General features: G+C 36.0%; 3 protein-coding genes across 4 annotated transcripts in view; 1 reads left to right on the top strand and 2 right to left on the bottom strand.

Moving 5' to 3' along the window:
* The window catches only part of LOC137404424 (uncharacterized), a 33,088-nt gene extending 28,016 nt beyond the window's left edge, over positions 1-5,072 (bottom strand). Inside the window, exon 1 of the mRNA XM_068090624.1 lies at positions 4,932-5,072. Coding sequence (XP_067946725.1) covers positions 4,932-4,974 — 43 coding nt within the window. The 5' untranslated portion in view covers positions 4,975-5,072. The remainder of the gene's footprint in view (positions 1-4,931) is intronic.
* Positions 5,073-7,127: 2,055 nt separating this feature from the next.
* LOC137404234 (adrenodoxin-like) lies at positions 7,128-17,728 on the bottom strand. The gene is made up of 4 exons (XM_068090398.1): positions 17,507-17,728; positions 15,434-15,549; positions 10,761-10,890; positions 7,128-7,618 (listed from the first exon to the last, which is right to left on the bottom strand). The coding sequence occupies exons 1-4, from the start codon at positions 17,659-17,661 to the stop codon at positions 7,528-7,530; spliced, it is 492 nt and encodes a 163-aa protein (XP_067946499.1). The 5' UTR covers positions 17,662-17,728; the 3' UTR covers positions 7,128-7,527.
* Positions 17,729-17,977: 249 nt separating this feature from the next.
* Positions 17,978-23,479, top strand: LOC137403857 (radial spoke head protein 3 homolog). 2 transcript variants are annotated; one of them, XM_068089942.1, is made up of 9 exons: positions 17,978-18,087; positions 18,239-18,384; positions 18,642-18,726; positions 18,944-19,058; positions 19,484-19,656; positions 20,074-20,277; positions 20,772-20,934; positions 21,677-21,807; positions 22,992-23,479. In XM_068089942.1, the coding sequence occupies exons 2-9, from the start codon at positions 18,257-18,259 to the stop codon at positions 23,082-23,084; spliced, it is 1,092 nt and encodes a 363-aa protein (XP_067946043.1). In that variant the 5' UTR covers positions 17,978-18,087; positions 18,239-18,256; the 3' UTR covers positions 23,085-23,479. The 2 variants fall into 2 exon arrangements, with proteins under 2 accessions (XP_067946043.1, XP_067946044.1); XM_068089943.1 differs by lacking the exon at positions 17,978-18,087 and having other exon boundaries at positions 18,236-18,384.
* The last annotated feature ends 245 nt before the right edge of the window (positions 23,480-23,724 follow it).

Raw genomic sequence — 23,724 nt, 5'->3', positions numbered from 1 at the left:
GTGTGTATGTCATATATGTGTGTATGTCATGTGTGTGTATGTTATATGTGTGTATGCCATATGTGTATGAGAGAGAAAGAGAGAATAAGTGAGAGGAAAAGAGAGAAGGAGAAAAAAAATAAAAAGAGAGAGGAAGAAAGAGAGGAAGAAAGAGAAAGGGAGAGGGGGAGAGGGAGGGGGAGGGGAAGAGAGAGAGGAAGAGAGAGAGGAAGAGAGAGAGGAAGAGAGAGAGGAAGAGAGAGAGGAAGAGAGAGAGGAAGAGAGAGAGGAAGAGAGAGAGGAAGAGAGAGAGGAAGAGAGAGAGGAAGAGAGAGAGGAAGAGAGAGAGGAAGAGAGAGAGGAAGAGAGAGAGGAAGAGAGAGAGGAAGAGAGAGAGGAAGAGAGAGAGGAAGAGAGAGAGGAAGAGAGAGAGGAAGAGAGAGAGGAAGAGAGAGAGAGGAAGAGAGAGAGGAAGAGAGAGAGGAAGAGAGAGAGGAAGAGAGAGAGGAAGAGAGAGAGGAAGAGAAAGAGGAAGAGGGAGAGAGGGAGAGAGAGGGAGAGAGAGGGAGAAAGAGGGAGAGAGAGGGGGAGAGAGAGAGAGAGATAGAGAGGAAAGAGGACAGAGGGAAAGAGAGTGAGGGCACTTTGTGGTAGTGTACCTTTACAGAAATAAAACCACAACCATTGTCCAACTATCATGCCTTCTCGGCGAACAAGCCATAGCAGTTCCATGACATCAATAATATTTTTTGGTTAGTTCATGGGTAAACAATTTTAAAGTATGAAAATCAGTATGCCCAACTTAGCAATGATTCAATGCCAAGGTTGTGATTGTGCGCTGATTCTTGAGCCCTATGGAAGGTTGGATGAGTATTTCAAAAATTCTATAAACGGAGGTGATCAAAGCTGGAGAACGGAGTATGCCAAGGTCACGTAAGCGCGAAGATCCAAAGACACCTTGAACAACATAAAACTTTAATTTCTTTCTTATAGAAATTTATTTGGCTGTTTTGTTCCACTCACGATTCAGCCAATGGTAACACAAGATATATTCTATGTTAGCTTGAACATCAGAACCTTTCAGCCAACAATTGACCAATAGCATGTGTCTAGCTTCATCCAATAAAGAGGTGACAAAAGCTTTAACTACCCAATCATATTCCTCTCCTCTACCACTTGCTATAACTACCCAATCATATTCTTCCTCCCCCTACCACTTGCTATAACTACCCAATCATATTCTTCCTCCCCCTACCACTTGCTATAACTGCCCAATCATATTCATCCTCTCCCCTACCACTTGCTATAACTACCCAATCATATTCCTCTCCCCTACCAATTTTATCAAATCTAATAATGCATCTCTATAAAATGTTGACAAATCCAGCATTTTGGTCTAAACAAATTTCGATACAATATTTCATAGCCGATTGATCCTCGAGTGTGCTCGACATAGGGCCTCGGCTATGAGTCACTGTATAGGATCTTATGTACAGCTGCGTAACCTTCTGCCAACACAAATACATGATTAGGCAAGTTTGGGATGAGTCGCTCGCCGCTTTGCGTGCACTGGTGCAAAGCTTTCCTGCGATAATCATAACTTATCGAAGAGAAGGTAAATAGCGAGGATTAGTGAAGGTTAGGCCTACAAAGTAGACAAAGAAATGTTGACTAGTTTGTTGATGGCGCAATGTGATAAACACAGACGCTTCAAGCCACAGAATAATCTAGTGGAAAAAGAGATTAATCTATAAATCTCAAAATTTGTCCATCTGTGCTTCTGTCTGTACAGCTATAGTGATGAAGTTTTATGAATGAGAACTTCGCTGTGAACTGGATTTGAACTCACAACTTCCAGTTCTGCGGAGATCCATTTGTCCAATACACTACACTGCCCAGCTCGCTATATCATGGAATAAATTTGGCACACGCATGGAATACATGCCAATCTTTTAGGGCTTCACATTAAACACTGCACCGAGCTTTGTGTAAACCACACCAGAAGAAAAATCTGTGAAGCCTTACCAGAAGAAAATTTCATGCCAATAAGTGAAAAAAATGCTTGAACTCTTACTCTGCCTATGCTAAATATTTATTTTACTTCAATTCAATGTTTCAAGTTTTTTCATGGTTGGTGTCCTCATTTTTACATGACAATTACAGGTTCTCAACTCATTTCAACTTACGTGATATGAAAAAATTGCATACAATCACTAACAATCATTTTGAAAATGTCATTGCCAGCTGCTTTAACAATCTTCCACCAAATATTCGTTCTCTTAGCAGAGAAAGGCATTTTAAACACTATTTGTCAGACTATTTATTCAATTTTAATGGCTAACTGTTGCTTTTTTTCCCCTTTTTTTTTGTTTTACTGTCGTTGTATTGTTGTATGGCCTAATTTGAAAAAATATTTCTACTTGTGAAATGAAATTATTGCCAATAAAGTAATATATATATATATGTATATATATATATATATATATATATATATATATATATATATATATATATATATATATATATATATATATATATATATATATATGTATATATATATATATATATATATATATATATATATATATATATAGCCAACAAGAATATAGCAATAAGTATAGATCTGTAGTAGCCACTGCAGCCGGCACATTATGAATTACACAGAAATAAACACAGTAAACATAAATAGCACAAATAAACAAACACTTTGATTTCAAAGTTAGAAGGGTAAATGTTGATGTTGGATATGTGAATTAAAGGTCAATTTTCTGTACAAAAACTTTTTCTATTACTCGTGCAATGCCAGGCAACCAGCTAATATATATATATAAATTTCAAAGTTTGTCTGTCGTCTGACGTTCTTCTGTCCAATTATAATAATAAAGTATTAGCAATGAAAAATCACCGTCGTGCTGGACTTGAACTCAAGATATTTCAATAGCAAGTCTACTAACAAGCGCTTGTAACCACAAAGCTAAGTCATTCCTATCATTCCCATCACTCTGACTATACACTGTATACCCTTTTCACGATTGCGCACGATAAGTTATTAATGAATACGGTCCGCCCTCGGGTCACGATGCCGGTTATAAGATTTTTTTGCCTTGTTATAATGGGACATGATGTTTTTTTCTTCCTTCCCAGTCGACGACGATTTTTTTCTCCTTTTTTCTGCCATACGATATCAACAAAAAATTCTCACGAAAATAAAATTTGGTGGTCAGTGTACTAATTACGACAAAATAACAAAAATACGGTCATGCTATTTGCCGAAATAGCATATCTGCATTTTAACTCCCACAACGGCCACAACGGCCAAAAGAGATATACAATGCTTGCTATCTCAGTTCAGAATTACTCATTATAAGTTATAGTGAAAACGAATTCAAAAACAAATAAGTAGTAAAATTTTAGCCTATGACAAAGTTGAAGTTTAGAGTTTAGTAAAATACATACTAAAACTTAGCTTTAAGTATGTGTTTGGTAAGCTAAATTCATTTAAGTTAAATTCAATGTTTATCTTATACATCTGTCTCGAAGGTTAGTACTCCTTACGATATGTACTACACATAGTACACTGTAATGTTAAATTTGCTTGCAGATCATAACCACTAAATACACTAAGATTACTGTAGGTAACTATAGTTACTAAAGTTAACATAATTATTGTTTTGTTACTAATTTCTAATATGTACAGAACATATATAAAATTTTTATGATTTTTACCAGATGCATTTGCATTAGATAATTACTATGGGTTTCTATAGGCTATCACTCTATAGGATGTTTTTCCTTATGATGACAACACTGAAACGAATTGCAATCATATAATTGTTACCAAATAATTTTTCATTGTTGTTGTAGTTAAAAGCAGACTATATTTACTCGCTAATTATTCCACATTTACACTTAAACTTAAATTAAAACAACTTTTCCAGTTGTTATAATTATCTCTCAATTTATTTCAACAAAACACTTTTGTTGTGATATGAAATTTAAAAGGTACAGTTGTTTGAAAAAGTTTGAAAACCGTTACAGTTCTTTTATTTTTTCTCCTAATTTATTTAAACTGCACAAAACACTTTTTCATGATATGAAGTTTGAAAGCTAGAATGGTAACCGTTGTTATGTGTTAAATAAGAATAATTTTTTTATGTAGACTTTTTCTAATACTCGCCAGGCATTCATCTAGTTAAAATAATACATTTAAATAACGTGAAAGAGTCTATGTGTGTGTATTGCACAGAAGTACGAATTAGTTGTAGCTGTTTGCTACGGCTTCCTGTGATGAATCTCAACTTTCATCTGATCACTGAATGTTGAAAATAGGTCAAGCAAATAGCAGACTTTTTACTTTTAAAGCTTTGCATAACAGATCAGATGGGCTAAGTATTTGTATATCCGCTGAGATTTACAAGGCTTTACACCAGACGGGTGGGGCAAAGTAGGACCTATGAATTTTATAGTAAAACTAACTAGACATGAAGGGGACACCAGAAATACTCAAGAGTTGATTGACACACAACTATCTACCCTTCTGCACATAAGTGGACTGCTTATATAGACTAAGAACATTGTTTTAGCTCCAAATCAGTTCTTAGAATTGAACCATTTTTTGAAAAACCTTTGATATTGGTAGCGATCTAAAAATACAGTCCTTTTTCTACTTGCCTGGTCAGTCTTGATGGCTCAGTGGGCAAGCGTAACCTAACCTGTAGAGATATCGGTGGGTCTCTAATCGTAACATGGAAATCTGCGATACAAGTAGAGACCATGTCACGTTAACCGAAAATGCTTACCCCATTTTTAGTTTGTTTTGACAAAGTTTAACAAACACAGCTAGTCATACAAGTTTGATGTCTAGCTTATTACTAGAATGTTCTCTGTACAGGAGTTCATCATGATTACACTCAGTAAATAGTGACGCAGTTCTATTTCACTCTTGAACTTACCTTGTAGAAAGAAAAGTGGCCAAAGCCATTCCATCATAACCATTCCATAGATAAACTCTGCATGACACTCAGCACATCTCTAAAGCGCTCTCGGTGTCTGTGCATAGTGACGCAATAGAGTCATTAAACATGTTCCATATTGTACATCTCAGAACAGCGAATGAATGAAGATCTGGAATGCTAAAGGAATGGTAACCTGAACCCTCCCAGGATGCGCCGATAGCTGATCCAGCCAAAGAAAAATGTAACCATGTTAAATCAAGCATAACATTAATTACGTCAATGCTTATGAGAGGAGGGTCATGTAACCACACCAGAAATAACACTTGCTGAAGACAACCTTCTGCTAATATTATCGGGCTAAAATTAATAATATAGCTATGAGATGAATTGCCTTACCAATAACAGCAATTAAAGTTGTGATAGTTTGTTATATAATAATCTGTTCTTCTAGAATTTTCTATGCACTAACAACAAACAAATAATCTCCCGACTCGTTACAAAAACCTGATGAATCTCAAGCATACATGTTCCAGTTTCTTTCTAATAGCTGAGCATTACTAGAGTGGAGACAATGATATCAAAGATGGAAACAATTGCGTGGGTTGAAATGCCAAGTTCATCTCACTGCTTCAAGCACTGCTCCCGCCTCATAATTGGGAGAAAATTTCAAAAACATATTTTGATAACATCAAGATCTCAATGTTTTGACCTTGTAAACTGATTCTCAAGGTCATTGAATATACCAGCAAAAATTGTTGCTATCCACTTTTCATAAAATATATTTAAAAGATAATTCTTTGTCGCTTCAACTTGTAACAAAGATTTCAGGGTCATAGCAACTCCTGGTAATGGACTAATGATAGGAGCACTTGTACATTAGTGAATATATGCCTGTATATATAATATAATATATGCCTGTGGCAGTAAGCCTTAGCATCAGTAACAATAAAACCTAATTTCTCTTCACAAGGCAGTTTATTCACTCTCAACATAAGACTAAAATAGCAGACTTGTTCTCTTCACGAGGCAGTTTATTCACTCTCAACACGAGACTAAAATAGCAGACTTGTTCTCTTCACGAGGCAGTTTATTCACTCTAAACATAAGACTAAAATAGCAGACTTGAAAAAATTTCAAGCTGCATGTACGCTAATAGATGATCGCGCAAATTTTTCTGAAATCTCACGGCTGTCTGTTGCCAGAGTAAGGTGCCAAAAATTCAGCCAAACTGCTTCTTGAACTAGGTTCATGGTACGAGCTGGAATGTTGCAGGAGTAGTGTATATTGGTAGTGTAAATTGATTGGAATGCTCACTTGGGACACAATTTATTCATTACAGAAACCACCTATATACTAAAAACAGATTATGTTCTGGTGTAAACAACTCAAAGCAACGCGAACCTTCCTCTAGGATGAACATCTTCGCTTGCAAACTCTGCCTAAATTAGCTTGGTGTTGAGTGTTGCTCGATTCTAACTAAACAATATAGCATTACTTTTATTGCTAGCATTTATAGATACTGCCGCATCCATAAGTAATAAACAAAAAAACCAGTTTAAATGACCGATTTTGTCAATTGTTACGGGACTCCGATTTTGTAGGAATGAGTGACAGTGGGTGCTCTCCAGTACTCCTACTCATATGACACGTTCATGCCAGTTAAATACGACACGCATACTCAACGGCAGTTGCCTGTTTCAAGGATTTGCAACTTCTAGAAACTCCGCCAATAGCAAATATGAGTGCGGAGGTTGGTGAGATTCCGCAATCCACATGAAGATACCAGCCAACTACACCTGTTAACATTGGTTTATGTAATAATTAACATGGTTCAACTGCTAACTTGAGTGATATGATGAAAACTAGCTACTAGTAACTATGGAAAACTGATGCATTACACCCACTTCCACACATAATATCATTGCTGGTGTTTTATGGTCCATGTGTCTCAACTAATCTCTGACTAACCACTGCATTTGCATATTACTAATATTGTGCTTAATACTCTGCGTTGTCAACCAGGGCTCTGTGTAAAAAGGAAAACCGAAATGTGTGAAAGATTCATCAGTATAGTAACTGCAGGCCTGTATCCTACAAACCTAAAGGATTTCTCTCAGGAAGCCAATTATACTCTGTAGAAACAGCTCCACTTCCATGACCGCTAAATCAGTTGTTAGTGTTAACACGGAGAGCTGTCAATCCACTTTTGTTTATTTATGAGAAATATTATATATTAAAATTGTATTAGTTATGGCTATTTTGATTTTATGAGTTTCTATGGCAAGTTCACAATAATCTTGTTCATTTAATTAAAACCTGGCCAAAGCGTAATAAAAAGTGGATGACCATTATCTTAGCATATAACATAGATGAAGTTCACACAAAACATAAGAGAACAAATATTTTGACAAAGTTGTTCATATCATGTGTTTAGTCTAGGGCTGTTCCTTATCTAAAATCCATCATGTACATAATGGAAAAACTGATGGATAAATTTTTATGAAACTTCAAAGGATATCCGAGTTGGTATATCTATGAACATCGGTACTGCGCAAAAATATTCCTAAAATAAACCGCCTTTGCGTAGTAGTTGTCAGCCCCTGGCATCAGCGAGACCAGCTGGAACAGTTATTTCCACGCCATCCAATTCTTTGGTAAGAACTATCTGACAGCCGAGCCTCGACCTGCAGTAGAACAGAGTACACAATGAAGAGCCAGCAGCAGGCAGCTAGTGATATCACAGGCATACAGTTAGAGGTTTACAGGAGAATATGCCTCAGAGAAAGTTGCAGTGCAATTGCTGGTGAAAGCAAGATCCTTTCAAATTGATATGACACATTGGCAAGAGCCATTTGCACAAAATATTAAATGATTGATGGTTTCAAAGCTAATATACGATTGGTGTTTCCAAGGTTATAAAATGTCTGGTGGTTCCAAGACTATTAGGAGTGTAATCAGATATGCCAGGCATAGCCTTTGGTACGCATCTGCAAACACATCCATTGCTGACTGGCTCAACTGAATAAAAACTCTGGTGACTGTGTACCTTAAAGGCAATGCTCACACAAGTCCAACAAAAACCTTTTTAGAATTTGTTGAATGCATTAGGAGGCAAGTGGTAGATGATCAGTCCAAAAATATTGACGAAGATCTGAGGCCACGCCTTTTTATAATTCTCTGGCAGAACCATACGCATATCCACCGTCAATGAGGCCCTTATGACGAGATTTTCCAAGTGCTGTCTAGTGCTGAGATGAATACCTCACACCTAGCTTATCCACAAGTATAATTTGGGCCCAGCTATATTTTCTTATGATAATAGGACTACAAACTCTTGCAGATAGTTCTTGAGTCACCCGACTGCTAGAACTGCTATGAATGAATGTGAATCAACTTTGCTATGACTATGGTGTGGCTAAAGTAAATCTTTCTCATAATTCTCAACTTGCCATTGTTGGTATGGTAGATCCATTTGTAAAACCAGAACGTGTTTTCAAGGCTTATTTACAGCAATGTCAAGATCATGTATAAAGCAACATCCACACTGTCCTACAATCTGACAGTGTATCGCAGTTTCTATTTATAGAACTGTAGCCATGGCACCTGTACTTATAGCTAGGAAGTTCTACATGTATATAAATAAATATTCTGTATGGACACCGATCTATAACCGTAGGGATTCAACACAAGTTGGGCGACATTTGAAAAAAATCAGCTGCGCTCCACTTTTTAACAACATTTTCAACTGTATAAAATCAAGTGAGGGGAGATAACGGAGAAACTAAGAAACATGGCTAAACACTATGAACAAAGTCAGCCTTGTTTACGACTGCTTTGGGCAGCTCACTAGATGTTGTAGACATTTTAAACATTGTAAACTATTTTACCGCAACGTTAATTTATTGACATTTTATTGAAGTTTATGAAAATCAATTTTTATTACAAGTGTTATAATACAAATTATGTATTCTGTTATAATACAAATTATGTATTATGTACTCCTAATTAATAATTTTATTCAGACAACAATTTTTATTACAAATGGCATTTTAATATTTTTGAGTGTCTGAGGTTTCTCTTATAAATGGAACTACTTTGTATAGGGAATCTGGGTTTCATTTTATAACACTTTAATTTTTAAAGAATTGTTTCGGCTATACAAAGTGAGCCAAAATAATTTTTTCGGCTCGCTTTTTATAGCGGCGCCGAAGGAATTCGCACACCGAGCACTCTTACGGGGCGTATACTTGCTGGTGCTTTATGTAGTAACAATGATTGTTTCACCCGGACATGACCCAACAAAGCCTTCAAATGACTTAAAAACCTATAGTGATCGGAATGACAGCAACAGGGAGTGAGCGAGTCAGGATAAGGAAATGAGACACACACTTAAAGAGAGAATCCTGATTTACTATGACTAATGTTGGCTAATAGACAGCAGGTAATTACTGTAAGGCATATAGTCCTATAGGACATGCTTTTTCATCATAAACAGAAAAATCCATCGAGTCCTAGATAAACCATTCAGGCTGCCAAATCTACAAATTTTGGCTGATCTTTTACATAAAGCATCACGAAAATACCATAGCCTAGCCTAACATTCGATGTTATCCTAATAACCCAGCCTAACATTCAATGTTATCCTAATAACCCAGCCTAACATTCAATGTTATCCTAATAACCCAGCCTAACATTCAATGTTATCCTAATAACCCAGCCTAACATTCGATGTTATCCTAATAACTTGGCCTATTAAAAGAGTGTAAAGTTTATATTAATTCTCAATCCATACACTTGCTATCACAGCGATTACTACTGCTAGTACTATCAATATCATCATTACGCTGGATATGTTCATTAAAATATGTTAATAGCTTTACCGACATTAGCACGCTATGTCATATTTAAGCGTGCTGCCCTGCTGCCCTCTATGGGCAGTAATAAAAACTCTTCATTCTGTCGACAGTTCGCCATTTTTTCTAACAATCTCTTTAAGCATCGTACCATAGCTTCTTTCAATTAGTAGCTAGTTGGCAGCTCCTATAGCTGTTATCTTTGGCCTAATAGCCCTACTTTATTCAGTCGATGCTGTCTATCTACAGTTTTATTAACTGGATACTTCTATCCTTCTCTCCTTGTGCCACTGAAATTGAGGAGCGCCCTTCACCAGCACGCATCTAATAAGCCTTCAAATATGTATGATAGATAGGCAAGATAAGACAACTCCATAGATATCGGTAAATGAGCTACACTGTAATGGTTAGTATCACTAGTCTATCTTACCAGCTAGTAGATAAGCTAATACTCGACCGCAAGGTCAGGCACCCTAGTATAATTGCCATCTCAACCCAAGAAGGACCTCATCCATTGTAGAAGCTATTGAATACTAAAAGAGCATTGTTCAAGAATTAGCACTGGCACCAGAGATTAATGAAAACGGTTTGAAAGATTAATTTTCATCTTCACAAGTGGCTAGTGACTTTAGCATTTACCACTGATTACGCATGACACTGCATAACACAGCATGGCAGCTATAGGAGCACTCACGTCAAGATAATGCCATTTCTAGAGTGTGGCATATACCATTGAAATGTCAACACAAACAATTCGGCTGACGCTATCGATGAGTTCACTTATAATACGCCACAGCCTGCTAGGCTTGTAACCGCTGACCTTCACCTCTAATGACAAACAAATAAACTCGACGTTGTAGAGGCTCTACGATCTGTGGGATTGTAGAGCCGCTACGATCTGCGGGATTGCAGAGGCTCTACGATCTGCGGGATTGCAGAGGCTCTACGATCTGCGGGATTGCAGACTACTCACGTATCAGTTAAGCCGAATGCGAGGTCCAACATGTCCATCTCCTCATCAGCTACTGCCGGAAGCTTCTCGTATACATCGGGTTTGCAAATGATGTGACAGGTAGAGCAAGAAAGGGTTCCTTCACAAGCTCCTGACAAATAAACAAATCCAATGTTCAAACATCTATAATTAGTCCTGCATCCATAGTACTGATGAACTGATTGCAGTGAAGCACAAACTATTTTTTATCGAGACAAAGTATGGGCAATGGAGGGTTGAATGACGTGGGTGGAGACCCCACTAAAGAGCTCAACTATGTTAGGATTGCAGGCTAGAGTCACATCAGTAGTGCAGTACATACAGGGCCAGATAGGAGAGCTTTGAGAGAATGTGGAAATCTGTGATATGTTTACAGTGGCATACAAAAAGGTTGTGATAGCCGACACTGAAGTTCACACTTTGATTTGACGTCTATGAAGGTTTTTTCACAGATGATACGATTTCCATGTTTCACATCAATCCATACTGAGTTTAGCCGTAGTAATATTACTGTCCAAAACAAGAAACAAGGTAAAAATACTTCAGAGCTGAGTGTATAAGGCTGACTATGTACTGTACTGGGCTTTTCGCTAAAACTCTCACAGCAACATCGTAGAAGTACGGTAATTTGATAACTGTATCGGGCTACTTGAAGTTCTTTGTTTAATGTGGCCTCCATACTTCCAACGTATATGAAACACGGTTTACATTTACGATGGTATATGAACAACGGGTTTTAGGCTAAAAGTTCTGCTTAGCGCCCATGCTGCTGAAAGTTGATCGATGTTTGTGCGAAATGCAACGTGTAAAAGTTTTACTCTGCCAAAACATTGTTTGAATACTAATATCGACTAGTTTAGGAGTGCAAAAGAGTCGAGATCAGAAGACATTGTGGAAGGTATTGAACAGCCAGAAGAAAATCGGTCCAAACAAAAGCAACAATCAGAACGCAACTAGCAGGGTAAACGATGCAAATATTTTTGTTTCAAAAATGTTAATTTTTGCTTCTACATGTATTATAAGTATGGCTTGTTTATGTCACTTGTTTTTTAATGTATATATAATATATATATTCAATGCCATATATATGTAGCATTTTATAGATTATTATTATTATATAACTTATAAATTTGCAGATTATAGCATATTATTTGATAGCATCATTAAAGGTTGACTTGCAACAAAATTCACATTACAGTTATTTGATATGAAAAGATTCACCATGTCTTACGCTGTTGTGTTGTGGGTGCAAAATATGTGGAAATGTGATTAAAAGCTATTAAAAGCTCAAAAACGAACAGAAAATCGCAGCCACACGAGACCACCGTAGTTTGGATTCTCTTTCCAAAACGGCTTAAATGTGACGCAGCTGTGGTAGATGGTTTCTGTTTACACTTTCATGCAACCTTATTCGTCGAAATATTTTCACAAATATGTTTCACGCATTCAATAAAACTGTCTATTGTTCTTACGCGTCTGATTTATCGTCATTGTAATCCTGCCACTTTTAGCAGTGATATCTTATAACTTACCGTAAAAATTAGTTCAATTTTTTAGCCTTAGCTTGAAGGAGTACATATCATTGTCTGATAATCATGACGAGCCTGTTGGTAACTTGTGATAATCAAAGTGCTGCAGAAATTATTTGCGAAGTATTGGGTCACATGATCAGATTACAACTTGCCGATTAGACCGAACCGAAACAAAACTGTAAAGTAGCGAGCATCTATATTTGATACGGGGTCTTCGGTAAAACCCGAAGTGTTTGTCATAAACTAGTGCTACGATAAGTTTTATATTGAGCTTTTATTGGCCTTTCAATTCACGTGAGAACATCACGCGACAAGACAATAAATAAATTTCATGACTACGTCAGAGAAATAAAGAGATTCCAATCTAAGGCGGCTTTTCGTTTTTCAGCTTTTAAGAGCTTGTAATCACATTTCCACGTATTTGGCACTTACAACACAACAGAGTAAGACATGGTGAATCTTTTGATACCAAATAACTGTAATGTGAATCTTGTTGCAAGTCAACCTTCAAGGTTATATAAAGCTTGCAACAGATCGACATTGATAAGTCTTCTTCTATTGCATTTCAAAAGCGAAGTTTCGGCGCAAACCGTAAAAAACATCTAGGAGTGCAACGAGCTCTTATGCAACATTGTTAACTATAAAATAAAAATATGCCTTCAAATTTAGAATGAAATAAAAATTTGGAAGCTCCAAAAAATTGCACAGCAGGGCACAGGCTCTATTATCATTGGAGGTTAAATGCAAGCAATAGATATTAACTGGTCGACACATTTCTCTGCTTCCCAATGCATTCATTTAGAGATATAGTTGGAGGTAAGTTAGCAGATTTCTTGTATCTAAAAGGGTTAATGATGCACCGCCTAAAGGAGAGTAGGCGACATGTAAAAGGGTTGAATTTAGTTTCCTAAAATTCTGATGAGCTATTTGAAAAATGTAAGGCCACCCTCTCTTTGAACATCACCTCTAATAAAACACCACTACAAGAGCAGGGTTGAAAATTAGAGCGCCATAGTGTTTAAATAGAGGTTTTATGATAGTTATAAGTCAGATAACTAAAGATAATCACATTCTATAGAGATAGCCAAACATTCATTAGTGTTTTTGCAGGGAGATTTGGTTGCCTAAACAAGTTTGAAGGTTAACTTGCAACAAAATTTACATTACAGGTATTTGGTATCAGAAGATTTATCATGTTTTACTCTGCTGTGTTGTATGTGCAAAATATGTGGAAATGTGATTACAAGCTCTTAAAAGCTCAAAAATGAACAGTTAATCGCCGCCATCATAAAACCGCCGTAGATTAGAATCTCTTTCCAAAACGGCTCAAATGGGACGTAGTTGTACAAGAAGGCTTCTGTTTGCACTTTTACGCAACCTCATTCGTCGAAATATTTTCACAAATATACTTCATGCATTCAATAAAACCATGTCTATTGTTCTTACGTGTCTATTTCATCATCCTTGTAATGCTGTCATTTTGAGCACTGATCTCAAAACCTACCTAACCTAAGCTCGAAGGAGCGCAATCATCTTCTGATAAACATGACGAGCCTGTTGGGCACCTGTGATAGTCGAAAAATGCTGCAGAAATTACTCTGCGCTGTTTGGCAGGAAGTATGGGTCACATGATTAGACCAAGCCGAAAAAAAGTACACTAGTGAGCGTCTATATTTGGTAAGAACTCTTTGGTAAAACCCGAAGTGTTTGTCATAAACTAGTGCTAAGAGAAGTTTTATATTGAGCCTTTTATTGGCCTTTCAATTTACGTGAGAACATCCTGTGACAAAACAACAACCAAATAGATTGACTACGTCAGAGAAATAAACTGATTTCAATATACGGCGGTTTCGTGATGGCGGCGATTAACTGTTCGTTTTTGAGCTTCTAAGAGCTTGTAATCACATTTCCACATATTTTGCACTTACAACACAGCAGAGTAAGATCATGGTGAATCTTTTGATACCAAATAACTGTAATGTGAATTTTGTTGCAAGTCAACCTTTAAAACATACGCTAAATAATAACAACAATAACAATAATGAAAGAAAAACAAACACTCCAGAATTACACATTAAACAGAAACCTGGTTTCTATTATTAGCATTTAGTCTAGTCTTTCATGTTCACTTGTTACACAATACATGAAGTAGATGTTCTCTGAAACACTTTACAAGTTATAGTGAGAATATCAAGAGTTTCAGGGATTTTAATGCAAGCTAAGATGCAAGCTCACAAAAAAGATTCAAAAATTGGATATTCTAATAAATAAAACTTTACAAAAAATGGCATTCCTATACACCGCATACGTACTAGCTGTTTTTACTAGCAAATGTTTCAAATTGATTGCATGTTTTCTTGAAGAATAAAGCTGCAAATACCATCTCAATATGAATCGAGAGAAAGTTACTAACTTTAATGCAGAGCAACCAACCGTGATGTTTCAACTATTTGCTATACAGACCCTAGTGGGTTCAGATTACTAGCTCCAAATGAAACTAACTTTACGAGTTGCCTCAGAGAGCATTGAGTTTGTATTAAGTTGAAGTTTCAACACCTTGACTATAATTTTGGTGGATGATGTAAAAAAAATTTCAGCAAGAGGGCTTTGTATTTCGTTTTCCTGATTTCAGAATGACAGCTATGTCACAGTTAACATTGAATTACGCCAAGGTTTGCTGTGAATCCAAGAAATTTTATATAAAACCTTGCAACTTAATAGAGTTAATAAAAAAAAGCAATGAATTTTTTTTAAGAACAGAAATCTAAGAATCTGTAACAAATTTTCTAGATAAATGCCAACTATAAGTTTGTAACAGGTTTATAAGGTGACCAAAATAGAAGCTGATCAGGAAACCAGACTCTTCAGTTGCTGGAATGTTTTCCGATTGGCTATTGCAAAAGAATAACACCAGAAACGGAGTGTGATTGACTGATAATATGCAGGTGTCTCTGATATAGCTAGCTCGCACTTAATCTCAAAAGCGACTAACTTGCAAACTTCACTCGAGGGAGTGACATATTTTATTATTATTAAAAATGCTAAAAGAGGGAGAAAACTAAAGGGAAAGATCTAACTTTTCAAGTAGAAAATGCAAACGCATTTCTGCGAAATTTGTCTCACCATATCCATCTATATCTACATTATGATCATTGACTACATCTAATATGCTTGACCCTTCCTTTGCCTTGACAGTCGTCTTGTTTCCATCAGGAAACAGGAAGTGAACTGTTACTTTTCTACAACACCAAACATAGACAGCCATGAGATGCTGTAACCAGATACGTTAGACCTAGTGGCCTATTAAACATAAAGCGGAGAATGGTAAAGTCTGATGTTCTTTGTAAATAGGATGTCAGCGGGTGATATAGCCATCAGCTTCACTCACTAAAGCTGTCATCTCAAGGTAAAAGCCGCAGCTAATTGTATATAGCCTACAGGTAATGATGTAAGAACTGCAAGGTAAATTGGATTAAAACAGCTAGTCAAAGATTTTCAGCTATTCAGGATTGATAAGTTTCATCTTAGATTTGTCCAGGCTTATTCCAATCCCTTTAAACATAACCTATCATCTAACATAAAAATGGTGTTACCGCAAATGGTTTGTCACAGCAAGATGACCTAAAACCATACAGTGTAAACATTAGTTGCGCATATCTAGTTAGAAAAAATCTACCGACGGGCTAGATAGGCTAGATTTTTGGCTAAATATTACAAATAAGGTTCTTGTCATTTGAATGACAGCCCTTTACGTTTCAGTTTTTAAAAACATGCTGGCATACACAAGGGGTCCAGTGTACGTTAACTAATTCTCATCTTCACCAATATTTTTCCAATTTATGTCTGATTAAATTTCTACAGACAGTTTCTGTTTTTGTAGCAATACGTAAAAGCAGAACTCCCTCTTTGTTATATTATAAATGATGATAATAATATAACTTGCAAATCACGTAAATAATTGACAGTGTATGTTAGGTATAAGTTATAAGCATTCATTAATTTTTCGTCTATGCAATAAGATGACCCGGTATGATGGACGACTAATGCTTTAAAATTGCTACAACTCAAAACAGATACATATTTATTTAGCTTTTGTATAAACAAATCATGTCTTATCAAGCACAAATTTTATGTCCAACCAAAACTCTTCAGTCAATTACATTCAATATAAATGTATGAGTAAAAATGTAAGAGTTGATAGTTCAGGGTACTTCCACAAGTAGCTCTATAGGCAATACTGATACAGCAATATGAGCTAGCAAACTGCTTTATTCGCCTTTTGAAGGGAAAAACCAATAACTTAAACAGACAAAATGACAGCCGTGCACCACCAACTAAGATACACAAATATTCCAGCTTGCAATGTAATGTCAAGGATAAAGACAAATGGGAAAAAAATGGTGCCATACCCGGGTTTTTTCCTTTTTTGCACAGGCTACAAACTTGCTATCGATACGGAACTTTCAATTGAGCATTTTAGATCGTTTCATGTTTATAAGCTACACAATCTCCATCCAGGCTCTTTCTGGATACAATGACGATTAAAAAACAAATTAAAGATAGACTAACTTTAGGAAAGATCAACTGATAAGATCAAGCATGATCAGGGTCGTGTTGAAAAGACCGTTCTGTGTTTTATTAACAGTGTTTTCTTATAAAGGAAATCCCTAAACTCTTGCACATCATTGCTATCGCAGTCGCCCGTGGCTTCGACAGCCAAACTAAGTGCATTTACAATTCATAACTAGGTATTATTAAAGCGTGCTCGCTGAAAGATGCCAATAATGATATGGTAGGTTAAGCCTATTTACATAAAACAGCGCATCTTTCAATATATTTATGATATAGGAACAACTATCGTATTTTTCAAGAATTAAACTAATTCTTAACAGTAATAAAAGTAATCTTTCAGTGTAGCCTACATGAGAAGAGTTGGTCACAGTAATTGGCAAGCACACTTATTCAATATTAACAATGCAGATTAAACTTTCATTATCTTCTAACGTCCGACACAAAGCCGTTGCGTAATACTTGTTTACTTGAAACCAATAAATTGTATAAGGATAACAGATTATAGCATATCCCTATACAATATTGTTAATTGAATTTGATATAGCGAAGTGTTTTTGCCAACCACTTATAAGGAGGTATCGAATGCTCATTGGTTGTACATGTACTGGTATTTCGCTGACTTACCCTGTATCGGCGCTGAGCACAGAAGAGCTGTGGAAATTGTGTACATCTAAAAATCTGTTATTGGGTATAAAACGAGATTTAAAACCAAAATGTTTAGAAACTCGGTTAATAGTTGAAGGCAGAACAGCTAATCTTCGAGCTTGACTCCAAAACATGCTGCAATCCTTTAGCCACCAGCTCCAATAAAATTATAAACCGACTCGCCAGCCGGTAACCTTTTTATAGGTGACAGACTAAACGCGCAACCAGATGAAAGACAACTCTTCCTATTTAGGTTCCCTAAGTTTGTTATCCATAGAAGTATTCATAAAAGAATTTTATTATTGCGGTAGGATTATAGCGGCATGTTCCGAGTTATATTATACATGTAGGTACTAATGAATTGAATAAATTTCACTAACCTCGTAAGCGTCGTTACAGGTACGATAATTCAAAGGCGTCTGAATAGGTTATGTGCGTCGTCATAGTTACCTCAAAACAACTTCACAACGCTAGTAGTAACAGTGATGCGTTGAGACTTGTACACAGAAATAAGGCGCAGAGAACGAACAAAGTATTGAGAGAAGATTTATTTTGAGTAGGTAAGTACCGAAAAACAAATAAATTAATAGTTAAAAATCTATGAATTTTTTTCTTTATTTATGAAACTACGTGCTTTTTTCTTATGTAAAGCTTTTTTCCCAATATTAATGTTGATTCTTTGTCAGTTTATTTGCTAATCTTGAAATGCAGAATAAAAAGACAATCAAAATGACAGCTGTTTTACCACAACAAAAACCTAATCCTGGAGAAGGCACTTACACATACTCAAGTCAACCAAGAGCTGCTCCTCAGAGAAAGAAGTTCCGCAATGATACTGATCAGGCACCAATCGATCCGTGCGTTTATTAACTATTTTTCTACTGTTTCAATACCTGCATACATTCATAGCATGCCATCATTGTTTCCTTATTAGCTAAAGCTATAATTCTGTTCTTCAAAATAAAAGAATACATAATCTAAGCTTTTGTAATATTTTTTACGTTACTGTTCTTATAACTCTATTCCAACTACACCTATGATTGTATTTCAGCTACTTTGTTTTGTTTTGTTGCTCTTTAGTTTCCAGCATTCTAAATTTCTTCTCTTTTTGTAGAAATGGACCAGCTCCTTTTGGAAATATTATGTGGGACAAACGTGTAGTTAGAGGTAATACATATGCGCAGCACACACTTCCAGCAGTAAGTATATATTGTTATTGGCTGTTTTCTTCCATAACCAAATATTAATGTCAAAGTGTAGTTCCTAAATGGTACACTTGTTCATCTAAAATTTCTGAAAATAACTTGTAAATTAGCAATTGATTCTAGACGTTATTCTAAAACACTTTTGATCGTAGCGCAAAAGTCAATCAAATGTTACGCCCCATATGTCAGACTTTACTAAATCATGATTTAGGCAGCACAGCCTGATCCTATAGAGATACAGAGGCAGCAAGAACAGCGAAGGCGTATGGTGGCTAGAAAGAGGGCTAAAGAGCAATTAAGGCCAAGGTCTCCAGATCCAGTTGAAGGTAACAAATAACATCAAGTGCTCGTGTGTCAGCACATTTAAGGTTCAAAATTCAAAACGGGTTTCAACTGAACTTTCCAGCACTACTAAAAAAAAGCTAGACTGTAACGGAATAAACTGAAATACTCTAGCTATATGACAAGCCTAACAAGCTATGTATTAGCGGATTAAGTGAGCATTATGAAGCTATAAAACCAGTAGAAAGCGAATCCGTGAGTCGTTATGTTTCATTATGAGCGAGCGGAAAGCTTGACACAATAAGACAGCTTATCCGGTTTCTACTTTTGAAGATCTTCATGCCTGCGCGTATGTCCACTCTAAACTTCATTTTCTTTGTTTTAAAACTTTTAAAAGTACATGTGAAATCATACCTGCACAGCAACCTTCATAATACAAATTTGTATTGACTATACATGTACTCAATAGGAAGAAAACATATAGACGTACAGACGGAACTATATCTAGAGGAGTTGTCTGATCGTGTAGAAGAGGCAGATGTTGAAATTCAAACAGATGCATTCCTGGACCGACCTCCAAGTCCCATGTTTATACCAGCCAAGTCAGGAGTAGATGTTGATACACAAATTTATGAAGGAGATGTGAGTCAATTATTCCTAAAATTATGTATTAATATGACAGGGTTTTCTCATTCACAATAGCAACAACAAATGTTTTAATTTATTGCCGTCAAAAATTCAAATGAAATTGAAGCTTTCAAGCACATACAAACACAAATAATTATGGAATGTTTAACATTGAAATGTATTCATTATTGTGATGCAATACTACAAGTAAAGGGCATGTCTGACTTACCTCAGGTATCGCGTGTAACTTGAAAGACAACCTAAAAATCAGCACAGGAGAAGCTAATGTTGGAATTCTGAATAAAAAATCTCATTTTTGAGAAATGTTTTGTCAAAAAGATATTTTAAGATAAACGACTCTAACAAATCAAAATTATTTTGTTTAATCAACACAACCTAATATTGCTTCTAAACGACGTCACACTCTTGCAGTTGTTTGACTACGACATTGAAGTGAAACCCATCTTAGAGGTGCTTGTCGGTAAGACAGTAGAACAGGCTCTTCTTGAGGTAATGGAGGAAGAGGAGCTGGCCAACCTGCGTGCTCAACAAAGAGCATTTGAAGAGCTTCGAAATGCTGAGCATGTAGAACAACAAAGGTTGGAAGAGCAAGAGAGACGACACCGGGAAGAGAAGGTGAGATGTGTTTAGATAACTTCAGGATTAGTTGATTTTGGTGCCACCAAAAATATCTGCTGTAATGCAAGTTTGAGGTAGAAAACAAGTATTTCTTTTACAAAAGGATGTAAATATGTGTAGTTATGCACAAAACATTGCTAATACAGTAATTTATAGACACACATTAATTGTACATGTGCTCCATTCCTCAAGCCTACTCGTGACAGTTTTTCACTGAAAACTCTAGATTGTGAGTATTGTAGAGATAGTAGTTATATTAGAATACTGGTCAGTAGCTAGAACTATAAGACATGTGTTACATGAGAGAAATACAGTTGCCCTATGGCATGGCTAATCCTTTCACCTGTATCACTGGTAAGAACGCACAAGGCATGCAAAGATCAATATGTGTTATCTTTTAAACTATAATTGTCAATGGAACAAGGCATTGGTGAGTGATTGACTATTATACAGTGAACAAATATCCAATATTAATCTATATGTTTTTGCAGGAAAGGAGAATGAAACAACAAAGGGAAGTATTGAAGAAACAAAAAGAAACTGCAGACAAAATTGCATCAAGAGCATTCGCACAAAGCTATCTTGCTGATTTGGTGCCAAGTGTATTTGGAACGCTAGCAGACAACGGATATTTCTATGATCCAGTTGAGAGAGGTAAATTTCAAAATATTTTCAGTGTGCTTCGCTCAGTCCTATTAATCAAAGTTAAAAATTACCAGACAGAGCTCGAGTTGTTGAAAATGTCGAACATTTACTTAATAATAATACTATTAAGTAAATTTTTATTGTTATATTACAACAATGGAAAGAGAAAAACACCGCCGTGGCAAAGGTGTGAAATGCCTAGGTTAATTGAAGTTCATATTGTTTTCCCTGTATGAATTGGAAACAAAATAGGAACATTAGGTTTAAAACAAATAAGTATGTATAATTATTCATTCAGAAATTTATTACCAAGTTACAATGTAAATTAAATACAACAATGATATGAAGGTTATTATTGTTTACTAGCTGCTAAAAAGCAACATGTGGTTACGTCAGGTATGCTACACCTGTGAATGAATGAATATGAATTGATTTGAAAATATATAATGCAAATGCTTTACCAAAATTCATCTTTAGAAAAATGATTTGTCTCATTTTAAAAGCACTTCAGGTACTAAATAGAAAACATTTGTCAGTAATAGCCTCGTGTTCACAAACCTTCAGAGTCACTCTCATCTCTCATAATATTAGAGATATAGAACTGGCCTCCTAGGAGTAGAGTTCCCTGTGTTACGATACTTCTTACACTGTTTAGGTCACATAAGACTAAATATCTCTCTTCGATTTTAAGGAATGTATCACACGTTTTTGTAGAGATAGAAGACAAATGCTGACTATTATTTGTTTACAGATGTAGAACAAGGCTTCATGCCTTGGCTTATGGACAGAGTCTGTGAAGAGATTCAAAAGTCAGAACTTGGTCGACTAGTAGTTGATGGAATGATAAGAGAAATAGTGGCAGCCAGATCTCAAGCATTTCAGGTACAATTTGGGATTTATCTTCCCAATACTTGATAACATGTGGAAAAGCTGCATTTATTTACTAAGTAGTCTGGTCACTAATAACATTATATTTAACAAGTGCTTGATCTACCATTCTATATACAGCGTTCTCAAGATGTTGATAATAAAAAAAAGTCTCCAGAATATATGAATAGCTCTAATATCATGGCCATTTCACCAATACTGGAGATTGATGAAGTCCAGTCAGAGGAGAGTCTAACGAATACTGCTGGCAGCGTAAAATTTAAACCAAGGCAGCTTACGCAACTGACTGAATTGTCAGAAACATCTGAGGACACGCCCTCTCTGACCGACCTCGATCATTCTAGTAAATGACTGTATTAACATCTGTTCTTACTGTCACATGATCTGGTTCCTTGTTCAGGATCTTAAAACCTGTTCTTCATGCCACCTGTTCAGGTTCTTTGTTCAGGGTATTAAAACCTGTTCTTCATGCCACCTGTTCAGGGTATTAAAACCTGTTCTTCATGCCACCTGTTCAGGTTCTTTGTTCAGGATATTAAAACCTGTTCTCCATGCCACCTGTTCAGGTTCTTTGCTCAGGATATTAAAACCTGCTCTTCCTGTCACCTGGTCTGGTTCCTTGTTCAGAATATTTAAACCTGTTCATCATGCCACATGTTCTAGTTGTCTGTTCAAGTTATTCTATTCATTATATGCAGTTGACATGTTCTCTGATAGATTAAATGAGCTAAAGCGATTTTTTAGACTAACTTACATGTAGTTGTATCCAATGTGTATAGTCTTTGTACTTGTGAAGTTGACAGGCTATGGAGCAGAGTCATGCTAAAACTCAACAACCAGCCATAAATGTAAAATATGATTCGAGGTGTCATGCCAATTAGTATGTAAAGAGTAATACGCAAGTTAATACACCGGAGTACATATAATATACTTTTATGTAAATTTATGTATTTATGTAATATTTAGTAACAATTATTATGATATACGTCAAACAAAATATTAATCTTAAATGTTAAATTTGTTTACAAATTTTTTATTTGCTGTTCTACAATACCAAATTTATGAAACCGGTAAGAAACTAGCGCAAACAATGGTTCCTTCGCGCTTGTCAGCTTTGGTACTTAAAAACTCTAGTAGCTGTTTTGTTGTGAGGCAATCAGTCTCGTTCAATTTTGTAGGCACTCACTGATAGGATACAAAACGAAAAACTGATGGAACAGCAAGCGAAAGGTCTAGCTGCAGAGACCCCGCAGCCAGCCAAAACAGAATGAATAGCACAACCTAGTTAACCCATTTTAATAATCAAGAACTACCATAAAAGTACTCTCAATTTAACTCAATGCCACATCCTCTCCATTACCTCGCCTTTACAAGTTTCGAGATCAAATTTGTTTGTACAAAGGTTGGCTTGGAGCTGGGTTGATAATGGTTGTACATTTTAGACAGAATAAAACACAAACTGGAAGAGTGAAATCAAGGCAGAAGCTGCGACATACATGTTACCTTAGTCTACAATATGGAATAACTATTCTACTAGGTTGTTAGTATTCATCTTGAGGCTCATAATGTGTTTAGTCTTTTGCACTAAAAGGTGTCTTCATTTGTTACTATTGTAAACAGTTATTTTTAATACAACCTTAGCCACCTCAATTTATCGTCAGCTTATTTAGTGCTTTAGCACGTGAGTCTGTAATGTATTTGAACCAACTCAATCGCACCACTAAAACATTGCAATATAATAATAAGGAAATTCTTGACTAGCACAATAAATGCTTTTAAACACTTCGGTGAGCAAACACCAACATACAATGCTCTTTACTATACCTGTAATGCAATATTAGCATAAAAAGTTGTCCAAGATGTGTGAAAAAAATTAAATTAAGAGTTGCCTTCTCTTGATGCATCTTTTAA

Source organism: Watersipora subatra, chromosome 9 (genome assembly GCF_963576615.1).
Source record: "Watersipora subatra chromosome 9, tzWatSuba1.1, whole genome shotgun sequence".
Lineage (NCBI taxonomy): Eukaryota > Metazoa > Bryozoa > Gymnolaemata > Cheilostomatida > Watersiporidae > Watersipora > Watersipora subatra.
Note: the sequence above shows the minus strand (reverse complement) of the source record. Positions and strands in the feature narration are given on the sequence as shown.